Source organism: Mirounga leonina, unplaced genomic scaffold, assembly GCF_011800145.1.
Source record: "Mirounga leonina isolate KUSES-001 unplaced genomic scaffold, KU_Mleo_1.0 Mir_53, whole genome shotgun sequence".
Taxonomy (NCBI): Eukaryota; Metazoa; Chordata; class Mammalia; order Carnivora; family Phocidae; genus Mirounga; species Mirounga leonina.
This window is the reverse complement of record NW_023270807.1, coordinates 57,068,713-57,089,507: the sequence shown is the minus strand read 5'-3', so window position 1 is coordinate 57,089,507 and position 20,795 is coordinate 57,068,713. Positions and strand designations below refer to the sequence as shown.

Sequence of the window (20,795 nt, the reverse complement as noted above, 5' to 3'; positions counted from 1 at the left end):
TTTTTGTATTATACCTTTAGTAATATTATGCTCTATGTGGGGTAGATTTCTTCTATAAGAAAGGGAAAATTCTCTTAAAACACTTTTTTGGTTTGCTGGTTTGGTTTGGTTTTTGATCCTTTGAACACAAAGGGCCTTGTGAGGGTCATGTTGCTTCATGTTTCTTGGCCCTTGGCCCTTCTTCTACCTTATTCCTATTGTCTTTGTCTGGTTCCAGGCTCTCTGGAGTAGGACATCACATTTAGACTACCTCCTGTGCCTCCTTACTATTCTTTCAGTCTCTGATCATTCCTGCCAGAGCAAATCATTTTTGGCATATACCCACCTCATTACCCTCTGCCCCTGGCCCTACATAAAAACCTACAAGTGGTGCCTGGTGGCTCAGTCGGTTAAGCATCTGCCTTCGGCTCAGGTCATGATCTCCGGGTCCTGGGATCCAGTCCCACGTTGGGCTCCCTGCTCAGGGAGCACCTTCCTACCACTCCCCTCCCCACCACTCGTGCTCTCTCTCTCTCTCTCTCAAATAAATAAAAAAAACCTACAGAGGCTCCTTGTTGGTTATAGTATGAGGTCCAGCCTCTAAATGTGGCCCAGGCCACATCTCTGCCTCTGCCTGCCTTACCTACATGGGCTCCAGCTTCCCCTACATCAACTCTCCACTCTAGCTGGAGTCCACTGTATGGACACCTTGCCTGTGGGGTCTCTCAAATCCCAGCTACCCACAAAAGCCCAGCTGCAGACTGCCTCTCATCCCCATAGATTCCTGATTATAAGGCATAATTCATGTTACACACATCTGTGCCAAATCATAGGATGGTGTGAATCTGGGGGAGAGTTAGTGTCAAAAATCAAGTGGAAAGCCTCTGCTTTTGGCTTAGTGGAAGTGATAGCAATTCTGGAATTAGCAATTCTGCTCCCCAGCTGAACAGAAAGAGGGGAATGGCTGAATCTCCCATCAAAATGTATCCAGGGGAATTTATTTTAACAAAAAATTTTTTCAGGGGCGCCTGGGTGACTCAGTCGTTAAGTGTCTGCCTTCGGCTCAGGTCATGATCCTGGGGTCCTGGGATCGAGCCCCGCATCAGGCTCCCTGCTCTGCGGGAAGCTTGCTTCTCCCTCTCCCACTCTCCTTGCTTGTGTCCCCTCTCTCACTGTGTCTCTCTCTGTCAAATAAATAAATAAAATCATTAAAAAAAACACACAAAAACCTCTTTAAAAAATTTGTTTAAATAAAAATTATTAAAACTAAATAGTGAAATTAAAGACAGCAGTGCCTTATTTGACAGTTCATGGTGGGATTTGACCCACTCATAATGGGAACCTTCTAGAGTTAAGAAAGTTAGATTTGGATATCTTTAAGAAATCTAGATTTAACTCTTCCTTCTTTCATAACTTTTAGAAAACTCCTGTTGCATATTATACTGCATCGAATTGCTATGATTTTCTGGAAAAGTCAAGGTTCTGATTTATATTGTTTAATAGTTTGTGCTATTTTAATTTTCCTCATTATTTTACTGTGTTTGACTTAGCAGAAGAAAAGATAGAACCATTTTTCCTTTTACAGATACCACTTTGAAACTGATTAACTTGGTAGAGGGCCTTTGAGCTCCAATTTCTTTTCACAAAATTACAAAGCTGATAGATCTTCTCTTTTACCAGGCAGAAAGCAGGTAATACAACTGCCAGTCTGTTGGCCCAGTTCTAGGACACTGCCAAGAGTAGCGTGGGCAGCCAGTCTTTTGTCCAGACCCAGAACAAACCTGTAGAAGACCCAAAAACACTGCACTAAGGGGCTGGAGCAGGTGAGACCACCTGTACCCATCTAATTCATGCCCATCTAACCTGCCACTTCTATGTGAAAAGTCAGAGGGTGAGTTAGAGCATTGATGAAAGAATGGAAGTGGTTCTGGCTCATGCCCGAAGCCCATCATGGAAGAACATCACCATTAAAACTAATGTTACTGGTCCTAGAAATCCAGGATTTACCCCAAGGAATAGAGCTATTTCTGTATTGTCTATGCAAGTTGGGATATTCTTGATCATTTACAGCTGCATATGCCATGACATAAGGGGCTTAATTAAATGCTTCTTCTATGTTCATTACCTGTTTTAAAATCTTTGGTGCGATGAAAATGCCTGCAAGCCTTTAGGACTTTACCTTTGGACTTACAAAAGGATGTGAATTGTGGATTTCATGGTTTGGGAACAGCTCTCTCCATATGGAATGCTATAAGAGATTCCTTACAGAATTACATTGGAGGAAACCTAGCCTCGGGTCCGGAGTGCAGATTCCCTTCCAGCTGCATATCACCCTGACAGTTAATGAGATGTCAACTATGGTTACTTTTCTGTGAGAAAAAATGAGTGAACCAGATCCCAGGAGCATTTCTTTAACTGGGGGTGGGTGGGGGGTGGGGGAGTGGATTAAGAGAAGGCCTATGATGTTTCGAACCATACTTGAGGCTCATTAAAAAACTTCCCATGTTTCTACTTCATGAAATGTATCGGGGAACTTACAGGTATGAAAGATTTCTCACCAGAATATTCTTTGGGCTAAAAATAACTAAAATGTGGATTAAAGCTAAAAGCAATGTCACAATAAATAATAGTTGTAAGTGGAGTAAATCATAAAAATAATGGGAGAAAATCTTGTGAACACATTTTTAAACAGTGATTACAAGAAGCTGACAATTAATACCATTTTCTAAGTGAAAGAAGAAATGGCCAAAATATTTAAAATTGCAAATAGTAGAATTTTGAGTCTGTATTTGCTTTCTAATTGTTTGTGGTATAAATGGAAATATTTATTGCTCAGTTCTTTTGGTAAAACCATCCTTGGCTCTGGGATGTGACTCAATTGATTTTTTTTTTTCTTTTAAAGTGCATTCTCTAATTTTTCTTGAGGAAGTTTTTTTTTTTTTTTTTTTTTAACTTAACTCTTTAAGACCGACATGTAATTAAACCGGATTTCATAGAAAAACTCTTGAGGATTCTTTCCCAGTGCTAAATATTTTGCTACTTGTGTATAAATTATACTTAGCCTCTCTTAATGTGTAGCCTGTACAGAATTACTCTTGCTGTTGATTAATAAGACAATAAGTTAGAAATAAGTGGTGCAAGAAATCTCTACCTGCTACTAGCAGGAATTCAGGAATGTAGAAAGTAATGTCTACTTGATATCCTCTTTGCCGTTTCAGTTAGCTATGACTTCTAGGTAGTACAATTTTTTAAGTTAGAAATGGACTCTTATTTCACTGCTGTTCTCTTACATTATCACAGGCACGTGTTTTCACTCAGCTTCTCAGATTAGCACAAAATAACCTGCATAATTGTTTTTTAGAAATGCATTCTATTTTGATGTTAGTTTTTCTCTTCCCCTTCTGTTTATCCTTGAGAAAACCCCCGGCAATCTCCAATTTGTGTAAGCCAAAGTCATACTGTATAGTAAACACAACTCCTGTCTGAGGGAAGCAGCCCCAGCAGTGGGGGTTATTTTAATGGACATGCTGTATTACTTTAATCTAACCCTTTTACCATCTGTTCTTCCCAGAACAGTGAATGAAAAAAAAAGAACATATTTCATGTTTCAGGGTTACATTAGTAAAAAGTAAGATAAAAGTGATTTAAAAGCATGCATATGTTCTTAGTACAATGTAGTCTGCATCTGTGATGTTTTTTCTCATGGTTCAGACACAAATCAAGAGGAAAGCTGCTCATGCCTGATAGAGTGAAAGTTTTTCATGGAAAACAGGACTTTACCATAAGAGGGTCTCTCTCTATATTTTATAGTTAAAAATGATAAAAACCTCAATGAGCTGCCAGAATAAAAATAGATAACTGTAACATCTATTGTTGGAACATCTGGCATTTTTCCTGAGTTGGGTTATTGCTGCCACATCCAGATGAATGCAGAGCACCTGTCTGGAACATACTGTGGAGGCAGAAATGAACCTCCTGACTGTTACTGAAGGAAGACTATCTGTGGGTGTAATTGTGGTGGAAGAACTTTCCTGGGATGGGAGAATACCACCCAAAGGTGTGTGGAGATAGTTTACTGTAGCGTAGGGCTTAGAGAAAGCGTCCTTAGTGAAAACACGCTTGGGGACCTGGCATCCATTACTGCTTAGAGAGTAGGACACTGTTGTCCTTGGTATCTAAATACACACATCTAGATGAGTCTGGGGAACCGGAAGGAGCAAGGGCTCTGGAATTGAATCTCTCCTCTTAAACTCCAGTCATGTGACCTTGGGCAAATTTTTTGTTTTTTGAGCTTCATTTGCTGCATCTGTAAAGGGATTAATAATACTTTTAAGATGTTAGCATTTAATAAGATAATGTCCGTGGGATCTCAGCACAGTGACTAGTGCATACAAGTATTTGGTAATGGTAGCTATTGTTATGGGTATTAGTTAGCATATGCCAATCATATAGTCAGTTGCCTCTTAATCAGTCATAAACTCCTGTTTACCTTCCCAAGCAACTACAGTGTTGAGAGAGAGAGAGAAAAATGGCTCCCTTCTTTGAACTCCTAAACTATATTGGTTTCCTCTCTATTCAGGCCAATGCCATTTTCTTACTTGTATTAAAGTTATGTTCTGTGCACTGTTTATGTTCTGTTCACTAGTGTGAAGGTGGAGCTGCATTTCTCATTTCACCAGGCATACTGCTCTGCAAATAGTAGGCACTCAATAAATATTAGACTGAATCACAGGATGAATTATTGCAAAAAGTTCCCTTTGGATGCATATTAAGCCCCAGCTGATGGTTTAAACCTGTAACCAGATGAGATATCGGTCTCTTCTAGAAGGGATGATTCTTTCGTGAACTGAATCCCAAAGGGGAGCTGGGATACATGGATGCCATTGACATCCATTTCTGGCAGTCATCCAAGCTCTTTGACTGCCAGCTTTAGCCCAACTTTGGTGGGTGGCATTTGGTTTCATATTTCGTGAGAACAAGGGCATCTTTCATCTGACCTACTTTTTAATTTGCCAACATGAATGCCTTTTTTGAAAATTAAATTTTATTTTTTTAATTTTTTATTTATTTATTTTTTAAAGATTTTATTTATTTATTTGACAGAGAGAGAGAGCACAAGCCGGGGGAGCAGCAGGCAGAGGGAGAAGGAGAAGCAGACTCTCCGCTGAGCAGGGAGCCCGATGTGCGGCTCGATCCCAGGACCCTGGGATCATGACCCGAGCTGAAGGCAGATGCTTAATGACTGAGCCACCCAGGCGCCCCTGTGGTCTTTTTTTCAAGTTGACTTTACTTATTTTATACTGAGAGTGGTTTCTTAGTCTCCTTGCATCTTCTCTAGGTTTTTTTTTTTTGTACATAAGTGGTATTGATGTGTTGTTCTTTGATGCATAGACAGAAAGACATAAAAAAAGAATGATTTTAAGCAAGGGAGTGGCATGATTAGATAATAGTGCCAGAAAGATCTGTGAGGTGGCTAGGTTCTGGGAATACCCAGTGTTAGGGCAGTTTGGGGGTTCCTGGGATTCATTTGGTTTTCCTCTGACAGAAAGTAGAGTGGTGGTTTCCAGGGGCTAGAGGGAGGGGAGAATGAGGAGTCATTGTTTGATGGGTATAGAGTTTCAGTTTTGCAGGACACAGTGTTCTGGAGGTCGATGGTGCTGATGGTTGCACAGGAATGTGAATGTGCTGTCACTGAAATGTACACTTAAAAATGGGTAAGACTGAAAATTTTATGTGCATTTTACCACAGTTAAAAATAACTTAAAAAAAAAAAAAAGAGCACAATAACAAAGAGGACCAGACGGGCACCTGGGTGGCTCAGTCTGTTAAGCATCCAACTCTTGGTTTTGGCGCAGGTCACGATCTCAGGGTCGTGGGATCAAACCCTGAGCTCAGCTCTGAGTCTGTCTGAGATTCTCTCTCTCCCTCTCCCTCTGCCTTTCCTGCTCATGCTTTCTCTCTCTCAAATAAATAAATAAATCTTAGAAAAAAAGAGGACCAGGAAGTGGAAAAAAAGATACTGTTCTAGACATTCATGTGTAGGTTTTTGTATGAATATAATTTTCCTTTATCTGGAAAAATGTCCAGGATTGCATATGGTAGTTGTATGTTTAGTTTTTTTTTAGAAGCTGCCAGACTGTTTTCCAAGGCAGCTGTACCATTTAACATTCCCACCAGCAATGTATGGATGATCCAGTTTTCCTGCATCTTTGTCAGCACTTGTTGTTGTCACTATTTTTAATTTTAGCCAGTCTAATAGGTATATGGTGATATTTCATTGCGGTTTTAATTTGCGTCTCCCTAATTGCTAATGATGTTGAACATCTTTTCATGTGATTGTCATCCGTATATCTATTTGGTGAAATGTCTCTTCATGCCTTTTGCCCCTTTTTTTATTGAGTTTCGAGAGTTCTTTATATATTCTAGATTCTAGTCCTTTTGTTGGATATGTGGTTTTGAAATGTTTTCTCCTGGTCTGTAGCTTGTCTTTTCATCCTCTTAACAGAATCTTTAACAAAGCAAAAGTTTTCAATTTTGATCAAGTTCAATTTATCAAAAAATGTTTAATGCATTGTGTTTTGGTATCAAGTCTAAAAAATCTTTACCTAGTCCCAGATTTTAAAGATTTTCTTTTTTTATTTTCTAAAAGTTTTACAATTTTATATTTATATTTTTAATTTAAGTCTTTTATATATTTATATTTTATATTTAAGTCTGTGATCCATTTGAGTTAATTTTTATATAAGGTATGAGACCTGGGTTGAGGTTCATTTTATTTTTGCCTGTAGATGTCCAATTATTTCAGCAAACTTTTTTTTTTTAAGATTTTATTTATTTATTTGACAGAGAGAGGCACAGCGAGAGAGGGAACACAAGCAGGGGGAGTGGGAGAGGGAGAAGCAGGCTTCCTGCCGAGCAGGGACCCCAATGTGGGCCTCGATCCCAGGACTCTGGGATCATGACCTGAGCCGAAGGCAGACGCTTAATGACTGAGCCACCCAGGTGCCCCTATTTCAGCAACCATTTATTGAGAAGTCCGTCTTTCCTTTCGTGAATCGTTTTTGCACCTTTGTAAAAAATCAGTTGGGCATATTTGTATGGGTTCCTTTATGGGTTCTCTATTCTGTTTTGTTGATCTATACATGTACTTCTCCATCAATACCACACAGTTATGATGGTAAGTCTTGAAGTTGGGTAGACAGATTCTCTCTCACTATATTCTTTTTTTTCAAATTGTTCTAAAAATTCTAGTTCCTTTACCTTCTACATAAACACTATGCATATATTGAAACTTTTCTATCTTCTTTCAACCACTTTGACCTTTTAATTTTTTCTATCCAATTTTTTTTTAAAGATTTTATTTATTTATTTGACAGAGAGAGACACAGTGAGAGAGGGAACACAAGCAAGGGGAGTGGGAGAGGGAGAAGCAGGCTTCCCGTGGAGCAGGGAGCCCGATGCAGGGCTCGATCCCAGGACCCTGAGATCATGACCCGAGCCTAAGGCAGACGCTTAATGACTGGGCCACCCAGGCACCCCTCTCTATCCAATTTTTGTATCCTTACATGTTTTCCAGCTTATCTTCAATTTCCCTCATTAAATGTTCATTCAAATCTGTACCCTTTTCACAACTTGTAACTTATTCTTCACTTATTCAATTTCTGTGAGTTTGGTCAGTTTTCACTGCATTTTTTCCTGTTTTGTTGTTGTTGGGTGGGGTTTTTGGGTCCATTTCTTAGTTTTAAAACTTCTGGTTCTGAGTGTGTGCACCCAGGTATGTTGTGTGTGCTTGTTGAAGGTACTTATTTTAGGTTGGTGTGTTGTCTTAAAACTTTCCTTTGTGAAGTAGTTGCTTATTTGATGAAAATTTTTATCAGCTGAGATGATCGTATTTCCATTTCATTTTTTTTTTCCTACAGGAGTTTTATAGCGAGTTTAATTTTTTCCCCTATTCCTTAGCATTTCATGGGTTGGGTTACTATTTAAAGAGCACCCTCTCTTGTCAATTTTGTGAAATACGGTTGTGTAAATGGATGACAATGGTGGTAGAGAGGGGGTAGAGAGGAAAGAAGGGGTTCACCTGTCTTTTGTTTTTCTTTCCTGTCTTTTGGATCCTTAGTTTCCCCCTTTTCCTTCTTTCCTTTCATGCTCTCTTTTCTATGGACACAACCCATTCTCGATTTACATTTTTCTCTTATGAAAATGACTCTTGTCCCATGCTGCTACCTTACATTTTGCTTGATTTTAAGCCTTTTCCTTGTGGCCAGTGTCGTGAACTACCAGACACTGACTTCTGTTCTTATTTTGGCACTTACTTGTGGTGTATTTTTTTCTTTCTGTGGACAATTTTGTCTGTTTTGCCTTTGTCCTAAACTTTTCTCTCTCTCTCTCTCTCAGACTTCTCTCTCTCTCTCCTCTCTGTCTCTGTCTCTCTCTTGGAGTCTCTTATACCTGCCCTTACCCTACTCTCTGGACCCACAGGTTCATAGTGTTTGCTGTTTGACTTTTTATTTTTATTTTTCATAAATTGAAATTTAGCATACTCTCTACCTCCCAGTAATGCCAATAGCATGGGTCATGGGTGATTCCATTTGTGCTCTTTGTTCTAGGGTTAGGATTTGTGAAGAGGTACAGATTCAAATGGCTGCCATTATCCTGCCAGAAGCCTCTAGAATATAATAATTTATTGACCAAAAGACATCATGTAGTCCCTATAAAACTTGTGCTGTAAGGGGACACTTGGGGAAAAATTTACATAATAGTAAAATAAAACTTACATAACAACTTTCTTTTTATAACCATGACAATAAACATTCTTGGACTTGGATTATAGTTCTAAATAATTTATCTCCTTTAAATCAATGAAATATAAAGGCAGGCATAGGAATCCTATGTTTCAACACTAGAAATGATACCAAATAATGATTCTATCGTATAGAATTTTAAAGCTGAAAGAAAAGTTAGAGAGCATCTAATCTAATCCAATGTATCATTCTATAGGTGAGGCTAAGAAAGGTAAAGTAATGTGCCCAAGGTTACCCTGAGAGTTACTAGAAGGGGTGGACCTGGAACCAGGTTCTCTTGGCTTCCTGTCCCTATTTCCTCTTCTGTTAAATGGCCCCCATTCTGGTTTGGCCTTTGGTAGGTTAAGTACCATCACGACCCTTTTCCTGTTGGTACAAAAGAAATTAAATCACTTGCCCAAGATTGTTTATGTAGTAAGCAGCAAAGGTAGGTGTGAGGAAGACCAGGAGCCTTCTTATGCAGCAGTCACTGATTGTATGGCACGGTCTGCATGTATCAGCTGCCCGCCTTCCCTTCTGCTCTCTCTCTTGCCTCTAAGACTTGATGAACACCTGAAATTTTTCAGATCAATGTATGGATCTATAGGGTTCTCAACAGAGTTTACATCCAGTGCAATTTATTTTAAAGAGGTGAATGTGGCTCAGAGGATTGACGGTACACACAGGTGCAAGTTTACAGGTCTTGAAAAACAAAGGTTTGCATCTAGGCTTTTCCTCTGTACCAATCTTCTTGGTCTAACTCAACCACCCAACTTCTGCCTGCTTTAAGGGCAGTGTGCTTGCTGTTATAGTTTCCTGACTATTGACAAGAGGCTTATCCATCAAATTCTTTGGGTGCTCTTGAAACGTGTACCTCATGTCTGCCAGGGTTGCCTTGTGTTGAATTTTCTTTGTGAGCCAAGGACAGAATGTTCTTCTCTGCTGCACCAATAGCACTTCCCCATACACACTCAGGGAAAGCTTTTTCACTCTCAACAGGCTCAAAAGTCTTGACTGGAGTACTTCAGAAATAGGCCTGGTTTATACTTTTATCAAAACAAGCAGAGCCTGGGCAATTCCTGGCTTGGAAGAGCACTGATGATCTGAAATTCTCCTAGGCAGGTGCACAAATGGTGTTACCAAAGGGCAAGTGTATAGCACTCTGATCCCCCCTCGATAAGGAAGGGGGTGCCAACGTTCACTTGGTGAGAGTGAAGGTGGTGTCTTATAAAATGAGAGGCTGGTGTTCACGGGGAGAAAAGGCCGATGGCATGTGGAGGTGTGATGTAGGGAAATGGCACTCGGGATACGTTATGGTGCTCATCTTACAGTTCTGCAGGGAGAGAATTTGCATTTACTATTTTTTTTTTTGGTGGAATATACTGATAGTCCATATGTACATTTGGAAAATAATTAAAGTAATAATGAGATATGGTAACAGAAAGATCTCGGCTTGGAATTTGTGTAGAACTCCTTCCTGAACATGCTATGTTATTGGCATACTTTGGAGTTCCCCCAGAGGCACCTCTGCACCTCATCTCTCTGGCTCTAAGAGCCCCTAGATAGAGCTGCCTGAATTTCTCCTGGGCCCCCCACAGCACCACCAGCACCATCCCTCTTTCTTCTGGGATAAGAAAGAAAATGTAATGGACTCATATTTTGGTTCCAGAGACTGTATTTTGGTCCCTGCCGCTTTTCTGGAAATGTCTCTAACACTGGATCCTTTTTTTCTCTCTCCGCTCTTCCTTAACAGTGTTTTCTCTTGAGTGTAAAATCAAGGTTGGAGTGCAGGCTTTGAGCCAGATAGACTGCGGGGTAGCCATACCATCTTATTAAAACTCTCAGTGATGCAGTTTCCCCATCTGTAAAATGGAGATATGTTACAGTCCAGGGGGTTGTGAGGATTCAGTGATATATGTACCATGGTTAGCAACTGCCAGACACACTGTAAGTTCTCAATAAATGGCATCTGTGATTATCATAGCAGGTAATCTCTGTATGGTACCTAGACTTGTCTTAGTTAGCTAACCAAAAACTGATAGAAATTATATTACTAATTTGAGTGGCTCGTGAGGAACTTCAAACCGAGCATACCTCCTAGGGAGGTCTGCTAAACCTTTTGCGTTTTCTTTCAACACCAGATCAAATAACTCTGGCAACAGGTGAGCAGCGTGATTCCAGCAAGGCACATTGTTGCCTGCAGCTGTTTTGTCCTATGAGCCTGTGCATACTTGAAGTTTTACTTTGGGAAGCAAGAAAGGCCTCCTAGTGAGTAGGTTCAGCCTATATGGGCAAGTCTTTTTAACCATTGTATTGCCATTGAATTAGTTAAGCCTTTATTAACATGGCCCTCAGAGAGTTACCAGTCTAGTATAAAGAGTGAAGATGTAGCACTTTGGGCCTTAAACCTTATTTTTGTCTTGTTTTTAAATTAAGAAAAAGAAATCTGAACAGCAAATTGGAATAAAATATAGAGCTTTCTTGGACTCTCCTTTTGGCAATACCCTGTGGGTAGTGATGGAGGACTTGGGTTTGAATCTTGCCTCTGCCGCCTGCTCACCTTGAGCAGATAATTTTCTCTCTTGGGCCTTAGTTTCTCTCTTCATGCAATGGGTTACTAATCTCTTCATTAAAGGGTTGATAGAGGAACTACGTGAAGTCACTCACGTGAAGCGCTTCTGCAGCCTGCTATTTAGTTCCTCCATCTCTGGTATCATGTTTACCTCCTTTCAGCAGCCAAAAGGATTTTCTTTTGAGGCACCATGACTGATTAAGTGGTTCCAAGTCAGGGGTGCCCAGCGTGGTGCTAGAGTTTATAGAGCTTATTTTGGTGCCTTAAAGCTCACGTGACTGTCGTGGTGCTTTTTTTGTTGTTGTTGTTAAATGTACTTTTCTCACTCTCTTGGTTTCAGTATTCGGGATTCCACACGGAAAGATCTGAATCTGATCACGACAGCCAGTGGGGTGGAAGTCCCCTGACCGACACAGCCTCTCCGCAGCTCCTGGACCCCGCGGAGAGACCCGGCTCTCAGCATGACGCGTCGTGCGCCTATAGACAGTTCTCTGACCGCAGCTCTCTGTGCTATGGCTTTGCGCTGGACCATTCCAGGCTGGTGGAGGAGAGGCACTTCCACACCCAGGCCTGCGAGGGCGGCCGGTGTGAGGCAGGCAGGTACTTCCTGGGAACGCCGCAGGCCGGGAGGGAGCCCTGGTGGGGCTCTCGCGCAGCCTTGCCCCTGACCAAGTCTTCCCCAGAAAGCAGAGAAGCCTATGAAAACAGCATGCCTCACATCGCTTCCGTCCACAGGATCCACGGTAAGGGCAGTTGAAATGAGTCCTGAGCTGGCAGCATTGGGCCCCTGGGCAGGTCTTTAAGATTCTAGGTTTGACACTGGAGGGACCAAGCCAGTGGTTTTCTCCTTTGAATTGACAAATCAGGAACTGATTGTAAAATCACACCAGTGGGATTTTACAAACCACATCCACTCTTTTTAAGTGTATTAATTTTGCTCATGCTTGCCACATGCATTTATTTTTGACATGTGAGTAAAAATGATTCCCATTGTAAACATCATAAAAAGTAAAGAAATTAAGTCAAAGTCAATTGTTGAGTAAGTCTATTGAACTTGTAATATGTATGCATTTAAATTTCTTGTGCATGATTTTCTTCTGTATTCTGATGGTTCAAAAGTGGACCTCTGTAGTTTTGGGGCTCTTTTAGTAATGCTTCTCAATGAGGGCCCCACTGACCTGCTGGGGAGTCCAGGCTTTGCTTTATGGTCTATCACTCACTTCATAGGTGGTTTAACCCTCGTGGTCCTCTGGGCATTAAATACTGGTAACCACCCCCTTCCCCCATTATTATGACAACCCACAATGTCTTCTGTGGGTGAAAGATGGAGTGATATATAGAACCCATGGAAATTTTCACCTTGGGATTATTATACAGTTCTATGACCACATAGAAACGGGCACTGTGGTTGAAGCCTTTAGTCCAGTAATGCTCTTATTTGTTCATTTCAAAGTAAACTGGTGAAGGAGAGCCCGTTCTGTCCATTCCAGGCTTGGGTCCGGGCAGGTCTCTGACACCCTCCCTGTTTCATTAAAAGTCAGTGACATTAAGATTGCTCGAACAGGGTGATATTACTCTTCTTGCTGGATCTTTAGGGTGGGAAATGGGCTAGACAATGTTGTACTCATCCATGGTCTCTGTCAGATACCACCCAGGCACTGACGGCCTTCCACGAAGGATTTTAATTTGTTTCTGTTTTTGCTTTTTATTTTTCTACTTTTGCTTTGAGTTTCTTCAGTATGGTAGACTGGTAATGGAAACCCAGGGCAAAGGGCAATTGCTTGCCAAAGAATGGAGTGAAGCGAAAATCCTGGCTTAACCTACACGGTCTGGAAGAAAATATTAGAAATAAAATAAGAAGAAAGAGAAAAAGGAAAGCAATGAATAGTGTGATCCAGGGCTTCTCTTCTGCATTAAGCAGTTTACAGCTTTCATATGTCCCTTCCTGCTTTTCCTTTCCCTTTTTATATTGACTTCACACTGCTTTAAGAATAATATAGCTTATGGAATATTTTGGATGCATTGTTCCTCTGTATTAGATCTCTCTCCTGGGTTCAGAACAGATTGTTATTAACATTTTAAGTATTTATTTATTCTCCACCTTCAGAAACTAAGATACCAGAATTACCACATGAGTATATGTAAAACTGAGATTTATATCTCTAGATTTGAGGAGACAGTATTTATATTTTTGATTGGGACAAGATATATATATCCATGCATACATATACATATATATGTATTTATGAATATATATATATTGAACCCTCAAGTAGTTTTAAAACTAACACTAGAGCTTTATTGTAATTCTACTTACGATACACTTAATAATTTTAACATTTTAGATGATTTATTTGGAATTGGGAAAGTAGTCCAGTCTCCATCATTGTCTTCCTGAAACCCAATGGAAGGCATTTTCAAAGCATCAGTTTAATGTAACATTTCTCTAGAAAGTATCATAAACCAAATGCTATGCATTTTTCTTTTATTATTATTTACAGTCAGACAGATCCAACTCTATGCATACACGGAGAAGTATAAACACTCTACCATTTTGTTAATTGGCATCCAGGACCTACGGGCAAGGTTTACCTTCTAAAAAACTTGGGATAAACTTCATCTGCACTTAAAAGCCACTGAAAACTAGGAATGCCAGTACGATACATTGACGCTTTGTCATGTGAGCCTGTGTCTGTTTCAAATATTGGTGCATACATTTAAAAATGAAAGATAAATGTTTCTTTTAATAGGAAAAAGAAACACACTTACAGTTTTGGGGATGAATTTTGAGACCACTTACTTTTTACTTTTTCTAATTTCTAGGGCGAGGTCACTGGGATGAAGATAGTGTGGTCAGTTCTCCAGACCCCGGGTCTGCCAGCGAATCAGGTGACCGATACCGCACTGAGCAGTATCAAAGTAGCCCACACGAGCCTAGCAAAATTGAAACTCTGATAAGAGCCACCCAGCAGATGATTAAAGAAGAAGAGAACAGATTGCAGCTAAGGAAAGCCCCCCCAGACCAACTGGCTTCCATTAATGGAGCTGGGAAAAAACACTCCCTCTGTTTTGCAAACTACCAACAGCCCCCGCCAACAGGGGATGTCTGCCACAGTTCGGCTCTTGCCAACACTTCACCATGTGACCACATCCAGCAGAGAGAGGGAAAGATGCTGAGCCCCCATGAAAATGACTATGACAACAGTCCCACTGCACTGTCTCGAATAAGTAGTCCCAATTCGGATCGCATTTCAAAATCCAGTTTGATCCTAGCTAAAGACTATCTACATTCGGATATGTCTCCACATCAGACAGCGGGAGACCATCCTGCCGTCTCTCCAAACTGCTTTGGTTCTCACCGGCAGTATTTTGATAAGCATGCTTACACATTAACTGGATATGCCCTGGAGCACTTATATGACAGTGAAACCATTAGAAACTATTCCTTGGGCTGTAATGGCTCACACTTTGATGTAACTTCCCATCTAAGGATGCAGCCAGACCCGGCACAAGGACACAAGGGAACATCTGTTATAATAACCAATGGAAGCTGATGTTTTTCTAAAATATTTTGTTCTTTAAGGATCTCTGAAACATATTTATAGTTTAATGCCCCATTACCAGCATTTACTATGCCACAGATGGTTAGAGAGGATAATTTAAGTTACTGGATATTTGACATGTGTTCCTGCAAAATCAAAGAGCACTAGCCTTCAGGGTTACACACAGACAATGGAGTTAAAATGAATACATAAATTGCCCATCTAATTATATGGAACCAGAATAGATAAATTTTGAATTGAAAAGTACTCTTGTAGATTAAGTGAGCATATATACCACATGAAAGGACTGGTAGAAGACAGTATTGCATTGTGATGTAAACCTCATACACACAGACCACTTATCCACAAACGGCTATGTACACTTTACATGCAGAAATGTCGACTATATACCTTAAATACAACCCACAAATGGGTAAGTTTTCTTAACCCTAGCACATTAAGCTTATTAAAGAAATTTCCATTCCTAAAATAACTAAGAAAGAGAGAGATACATCTTGTAAACTGGTTTCTTCGTTGTGATTTCAACCAGTCAGCTCATTTGGTTCAGGCATAAATTAGGGAAATGGTTCTGGCATGGTACAAGAATGAGTTTCCACCTGGTATCCATTTTAAGCAATCAGGAAGTGGTGATTTTTCACTTTATTTTTGAGTTAGACAAGGAACAGGATCACACTGACATAGCAGTAAGGGTTTTCTGAGTAAAAGGACTGAGATGTTGGGACACACATCAAAAATCTGGCATGCCCAATTGGAAATAGTTTAGTAAAGATGGAAAGGCCAGAGACAGAGAGAAATGAAATGATATCTCAACACAAACAATTTAAGCCTCCGAATATGTAATCAACATATTTCGGGCTATAAAACCAACCAAATTAAAAACTCAAACCGATTCACCAAGAAAAAAGGCTGCTAAGTGCAAGAAAGAACTAAGGAAAGCCAATGGAGGGCTATTTGGCAGCAGTGTAAGTGAGAACATTTCAGAGCACAGATGTGCAAATGCGACAACATGTGGAAAGCCTCAGGAGAGAGCCTAAGATAAAAGCTCGGGCTGATGGACAAGTGGTTAAAAGGGTAAGAGTTACTTCAACTGAAGGAACACGCAAAGCGCTCGTTCTCCTTATTGTCTGTGAATGACAAAAACAACAAACTTGGTCTTAAGTTCGGGTGATAACGGTAGAAAAACCAGCAGACTAGAAAGCAAGGTCTCTGGGTTCCAGTCCTGACCCCGCCTATAACTTAGTTTGGGAATATCACCGTGCCTGGGCCCTAGTTTCTTTGTCTGTATGGCCGTTCTGACTTGCCATGGTTCTGTGGATCATCGGTGCGACAGAACTACACTTGTTAACGAGTTAACTCTCTGCCGTCAGTTGTCAAGACCGATCCTTCTGGCTTGTCTGCACTCCTGCAGAGGTCCAGGTCCTTTGTAACTTCAGCAGGTGCATGGGCTCTTTTAGGCATGTGTAGTTACAGTCAACTTTCTGGTCCAGCCAGAATGTAGATGGTAGAAACTGATGAGGGAGTAGGAAAATGAGGACAATTTATTTCATGCACTAGTCTCTAGTAATCAAAGCAAAGTGACACAAATGATTAGAGAAGTTTCTTAGGCAGTCTTTTCTAGGCGCCCCATGCCTGCAACTCTTGCCATCTGCAAGGAGGGGAATGTTTTGGAAGAAACGGACTCATGATTTTCAAGACAGAACATGACACTGACACTCAGGGATTAGAACTCTAGTTGCATCACTTAACAGTTATTTGGCAGTTTATAGGCAGGTAACAATCTGAATGATGATAGTCTGAGAGATGAAGAGGGGGCCGTTTGTATATGACAAAAGAGGTGACATGAAATTAAGTATTTCTTGGGTATGACATAGCGACATTTGTGTCATAAATGGAAAAAGTGCAAGTGAGAAAGTTAGTAGTTATCATATATACTTTCAAAAAAGTTCAAAGAACAAGAAAAACTACATGTTAAACCACAGAAGCAAAAGTGTTCAGTGACTTTGAGAAAAATACTCATTAAAAACCCCTGGAATACTTAAAATAGATTTTTGATCAATTTGAAACACAAAGTCAGGTTTTAGGAATGCTAAACTTTTTGGGGAATTCTGTAGGTGGGTTAATGGTTCAAAGACACAAACATCTGAAGAATATGGTGTATTTTGGAAAGGAAATCTATACAGATGGGTTTTACTGATGGATATACATCCTACCAAAAATGTCAGGGACAGATGCTATAAAATAAATAGAATCTTCAGAATCAAGGAAAAGGAACTGATATGAAAGAAAAGAATGCCATTGAAGAGACTTCAGTGAAATCTTAAAATGGCAGATAGTTAATTGGCAAAAAATAAATTATGAACTCTACAAATAAGGGGTAATCAGAAGAAATAAAGCCTTGTAAGGTGGTATGACCAATATTTTTAAGTGAAGACAGAAGTAACTACATTACATCCTAATTAAAAATTTTGGTAGGCTGACCCCAGTTTTAAATACAAACCATTTATTTAATTTACATGTCAATAATTTTATAGTGGCAGATTTATTACATTACATATAATGCCTTACAGGCCCACAGTATTATAAGCTTACATTTTTGGCAATGTGGCATGATTATTACAAAATGCCCCAAAAATAAGATGAGACAGTTTATGACAAAGTACCTTTTTAATATGCACAAAAATGTATTAAAATGTATTTATAATCTACATTATCTTGTTCTGTCCAGGAACATATTTCCTCATAATGAAGATGTCATCTGTGTCTTTTTAAAATATGGGATGTAAAATGCGCATGTTACCAATAACTTAAAGTTAAATTGGCTTTAGTTTTAATCCTTGATTTCCATAACTTTGCTAAATGTTGAGAATCATGATACTAGATTGAAATAGAGAAGTATGATTTTTATATCACATTGGGGATTCATAAAAATGTGCTATATCCAATTGCTAGTATAATATGTAGCAATTCATTAGATGATACAAAGTTCATGCTTTCTAGTAATAGTAAGAATATCTTTATTGCCCATTTACCTACCTGTCATACCTAATTTACCAATTTGGATGACCAAATAAAAAAATAAATATTTCCCCAATGTTCCTTGAGAAAATTCTATTAAAACTATTGAGAATATACAGATTTGATGTATTATTTTTGGGTGCATACTATTAATGTCCTAATCACTACAGGTCGGACATTTAGGTGTCCTTCAGTTTCACAAGTCTTTTGACATACTATGCTGAATATAATGGGCTAGCTTTTCTAAACTGTAATTGCCTGATCTAGGATAATATGATGCAGTGCTGATGTGACATTCAAAATGAGACAGGATGCAATAAGTAATTAGCTTTCAGCGTTTATACAGAAAACCCACTCATTCTCTCTTGATTATATTTTATAGGGCTAGAATATTTCCATTGGGCACTATTCTTAATTCTCTCTACGCCCTGCTGCCACATGGTGCCTTTGGGCAGAGAATCCCACTTAAAATAAGCTTTAATGGGATCTTCCAGAAAAGGATAATATGCTCCATTTTCTTTTCTTTTTTAATTGGGGGATAAGGATCTATCCAATAAAAGATCATTTGGAAAATATGCATAGTTATCTTAAAATAAAATGAAAGGCTTTTTACCCCACAAGACCTAGACCAAATAAGTTTGCTAGAAGACACTGCAGCTAAAGAGACATTCTGAAGACAGGTATGTTTTTTATAGCTCTCTCTGCCTCTCAAGAGCAGGATGTTACTAAGATATTCAGTACACTTCTATTAGTACTAGTAGTATTTGGAAGTGACAGAGTGAATGCCGATATTTGGAAAACGGAGGGTTTGGTTATCTGGGGGTTACTTACCTTGCCCAGTGGAATAGCTTCCACTTTAATATACTTTCTTTGATTTAAACAAGTTTGAATGCCCAGATTTGGTTCTTCAGTTCATTCAAACCATAGAACATAGATCGACATTCTATTTACTGAATGATTTAAAGAATGTAAATTCAATGGCTCTCCAAATAAGTGATTCAACTTTCACGTAAATGTCAGTTTTTGTGAATAGGGATCTGACTCTAAGACAGCAGAAGCTACTGGTTAGTTCTTACTGGGACATGCATTGTGGATAAAAGATCATTCTAAACTTTAAATGAATGACAGAACAACTATGGATACATGCAAAGGGTATCTTACGTAGAAAATGTTCTTGGGGGAAATTACCATGTGGTGCTCATTTCTTGTGCCCAAGAGTTGTACGGGTAGTGCTTAACTCAAAAAGTGATATTGTGCTCATATTCAAATAGGGGTTTGTTCAGAGTTCCTTCTCTAGGGCTGTACGCAGAGAGGCTATATGTGTGTGTGTGTGTACACACACACACACAGTTGTAAAGCAAGTAACAAGATTTTGTTCCGCTGTGCTCCTTAAAAACCGATGGTTCACACAAGAAATCCTAATACTTTTGAACCAAACACTTATAATTTTATTTATTGCAATTTTGCTGCATGGGACTTTGCTTTCATATACCTATACAGTGGAGAGTTTGTCCTAATTTGCTGATCTGGAACACATTTAATCACAGTTGAATTTACACCAACAACCCTGGTGTGTTTACATTTCAAAAGAAATGAAATCGGCGTGGAAAAATTTTTAGAAGTACTGTAGCTTTTTTCCGTTTTTTTCCAAAGGGAAATATTTCAAAAAGTGAAACTTATGAGTAGGCATTTCAAAAAAGATAAAAATATTTTATGTTTGTTTTTTGACTGACATGCTATAAAAAGGATTATATTTGTGAAAGAAGATACTGATTGCCAATATTTCAAATACCATCTTGCAATGTATAGTTTTTAGTGACATCGTAGTATAAATCTGTAATTTGAACTTTTCCTTTGGAATGTAAAGTAGAAGATACTAGCTATGTCAATGATATCTTGCAAAGTGTTCCCATTTATAATTATTTATATTGTAAATAGCTTTCTGAAGTAAATTTGAAGTTAATGTGCATAAAATGTATTTATTATGTGAGGAATTTTTTTGGTTTAAAATATAGTTACCAATATGCAGTTTGAGTCTGAATTATTCATTGAATGAAAAGTTTCTATCGGACAAAACAGACTGTCCACTAGAAGACTGGAACTGTAAAGAAATAAGAACCATTTTAGCTCTAGATTGTGTTGGAATAGGTAACACACACACATACACACACACTTTGAGGGACCTAGCAATAGAAGCTTACGCATATACACAGTTAATATTAAGTAATCGGTCTGATTTTCATTAGATACTAGAAAATGGTTTCTCAATTTAGAACATCTTAGGGAGGACTCCTTTGATCTCCTCTTTGCTAAAATAAAGCAAGAAATGTAAAAGTACAGATTACATTTTTAATGCCCAAGGGAAAAGAAAACTTATAATACGAGATTTTTAAATTTGCTGTCATTCAAAAACACTTTAAAAAACACATCTTGAATTATTTATTTATTTATTTTTAAGATTTTTTAAAAAATTTATTTGAGAGGGCGAGAGAGAGAGAGAGAGAGAGCAGGAGTACACGGGAGGAGCAGAGGGAGAGGGAGAAGCAGACTCCCTGCTGAGCAGAGAGCCTGGACTCGAGGCTTGATCTCAGCACCCCAGGATCATGGCCGAAGGCAGACATGCAACCCACTGAGCTACCCAGGTGCCCCACATCTTGAATAATTTAGATTTTGGAATCCAAAGTAGTTTTTAAATCTAGAATTAGTAATTTAGGTCAAACAGAAATAGATTTCTGGGTAGTTCATAGCATCAAACATGTGGGTTTTTTTTCTTCCTTCAGGGTTTTTTGATATACCTTCATGTATTCTAGAAATTGTCAACCATTAGCCAATTTGACAAACTTACACAATATATTTTTAATTCAATGGAAATGGTTGTATTTC

At 39.0% G+C, this 20,795-nt stretch overlaps 1 protein-coding gene across 1 annotated transcript in view; it reads left to right on the top strand.

The window, feature by feature from the left end:
• SIM1 (SIM bHLH transcription factor 1) overlaps window positions 1-19,934 on the top strand; it is a 69,556-nt gene extending 49,622 nt beyond the window's left edge. Inside the window, exons 11-12 of the mRNA XM_034991606.1 lie at window positions 11,675-12,077; window positions 14,158-19,934. Of these exons, the coding sequence (XP_034847497.1) occupies window positions 11,675-12,077; window positions 14,158-14,888 (1,134 nt within the window). The 3' untranslated portion in view covers window positions 14,889-19,934. The remainder of the gene's footprint in view (window positions 1-11,674; window positions 12,078-14,157) is intronic.
• The last annotated feature ends 861 nt before the right edge of the window (window positions 19,935-20,795 follow it).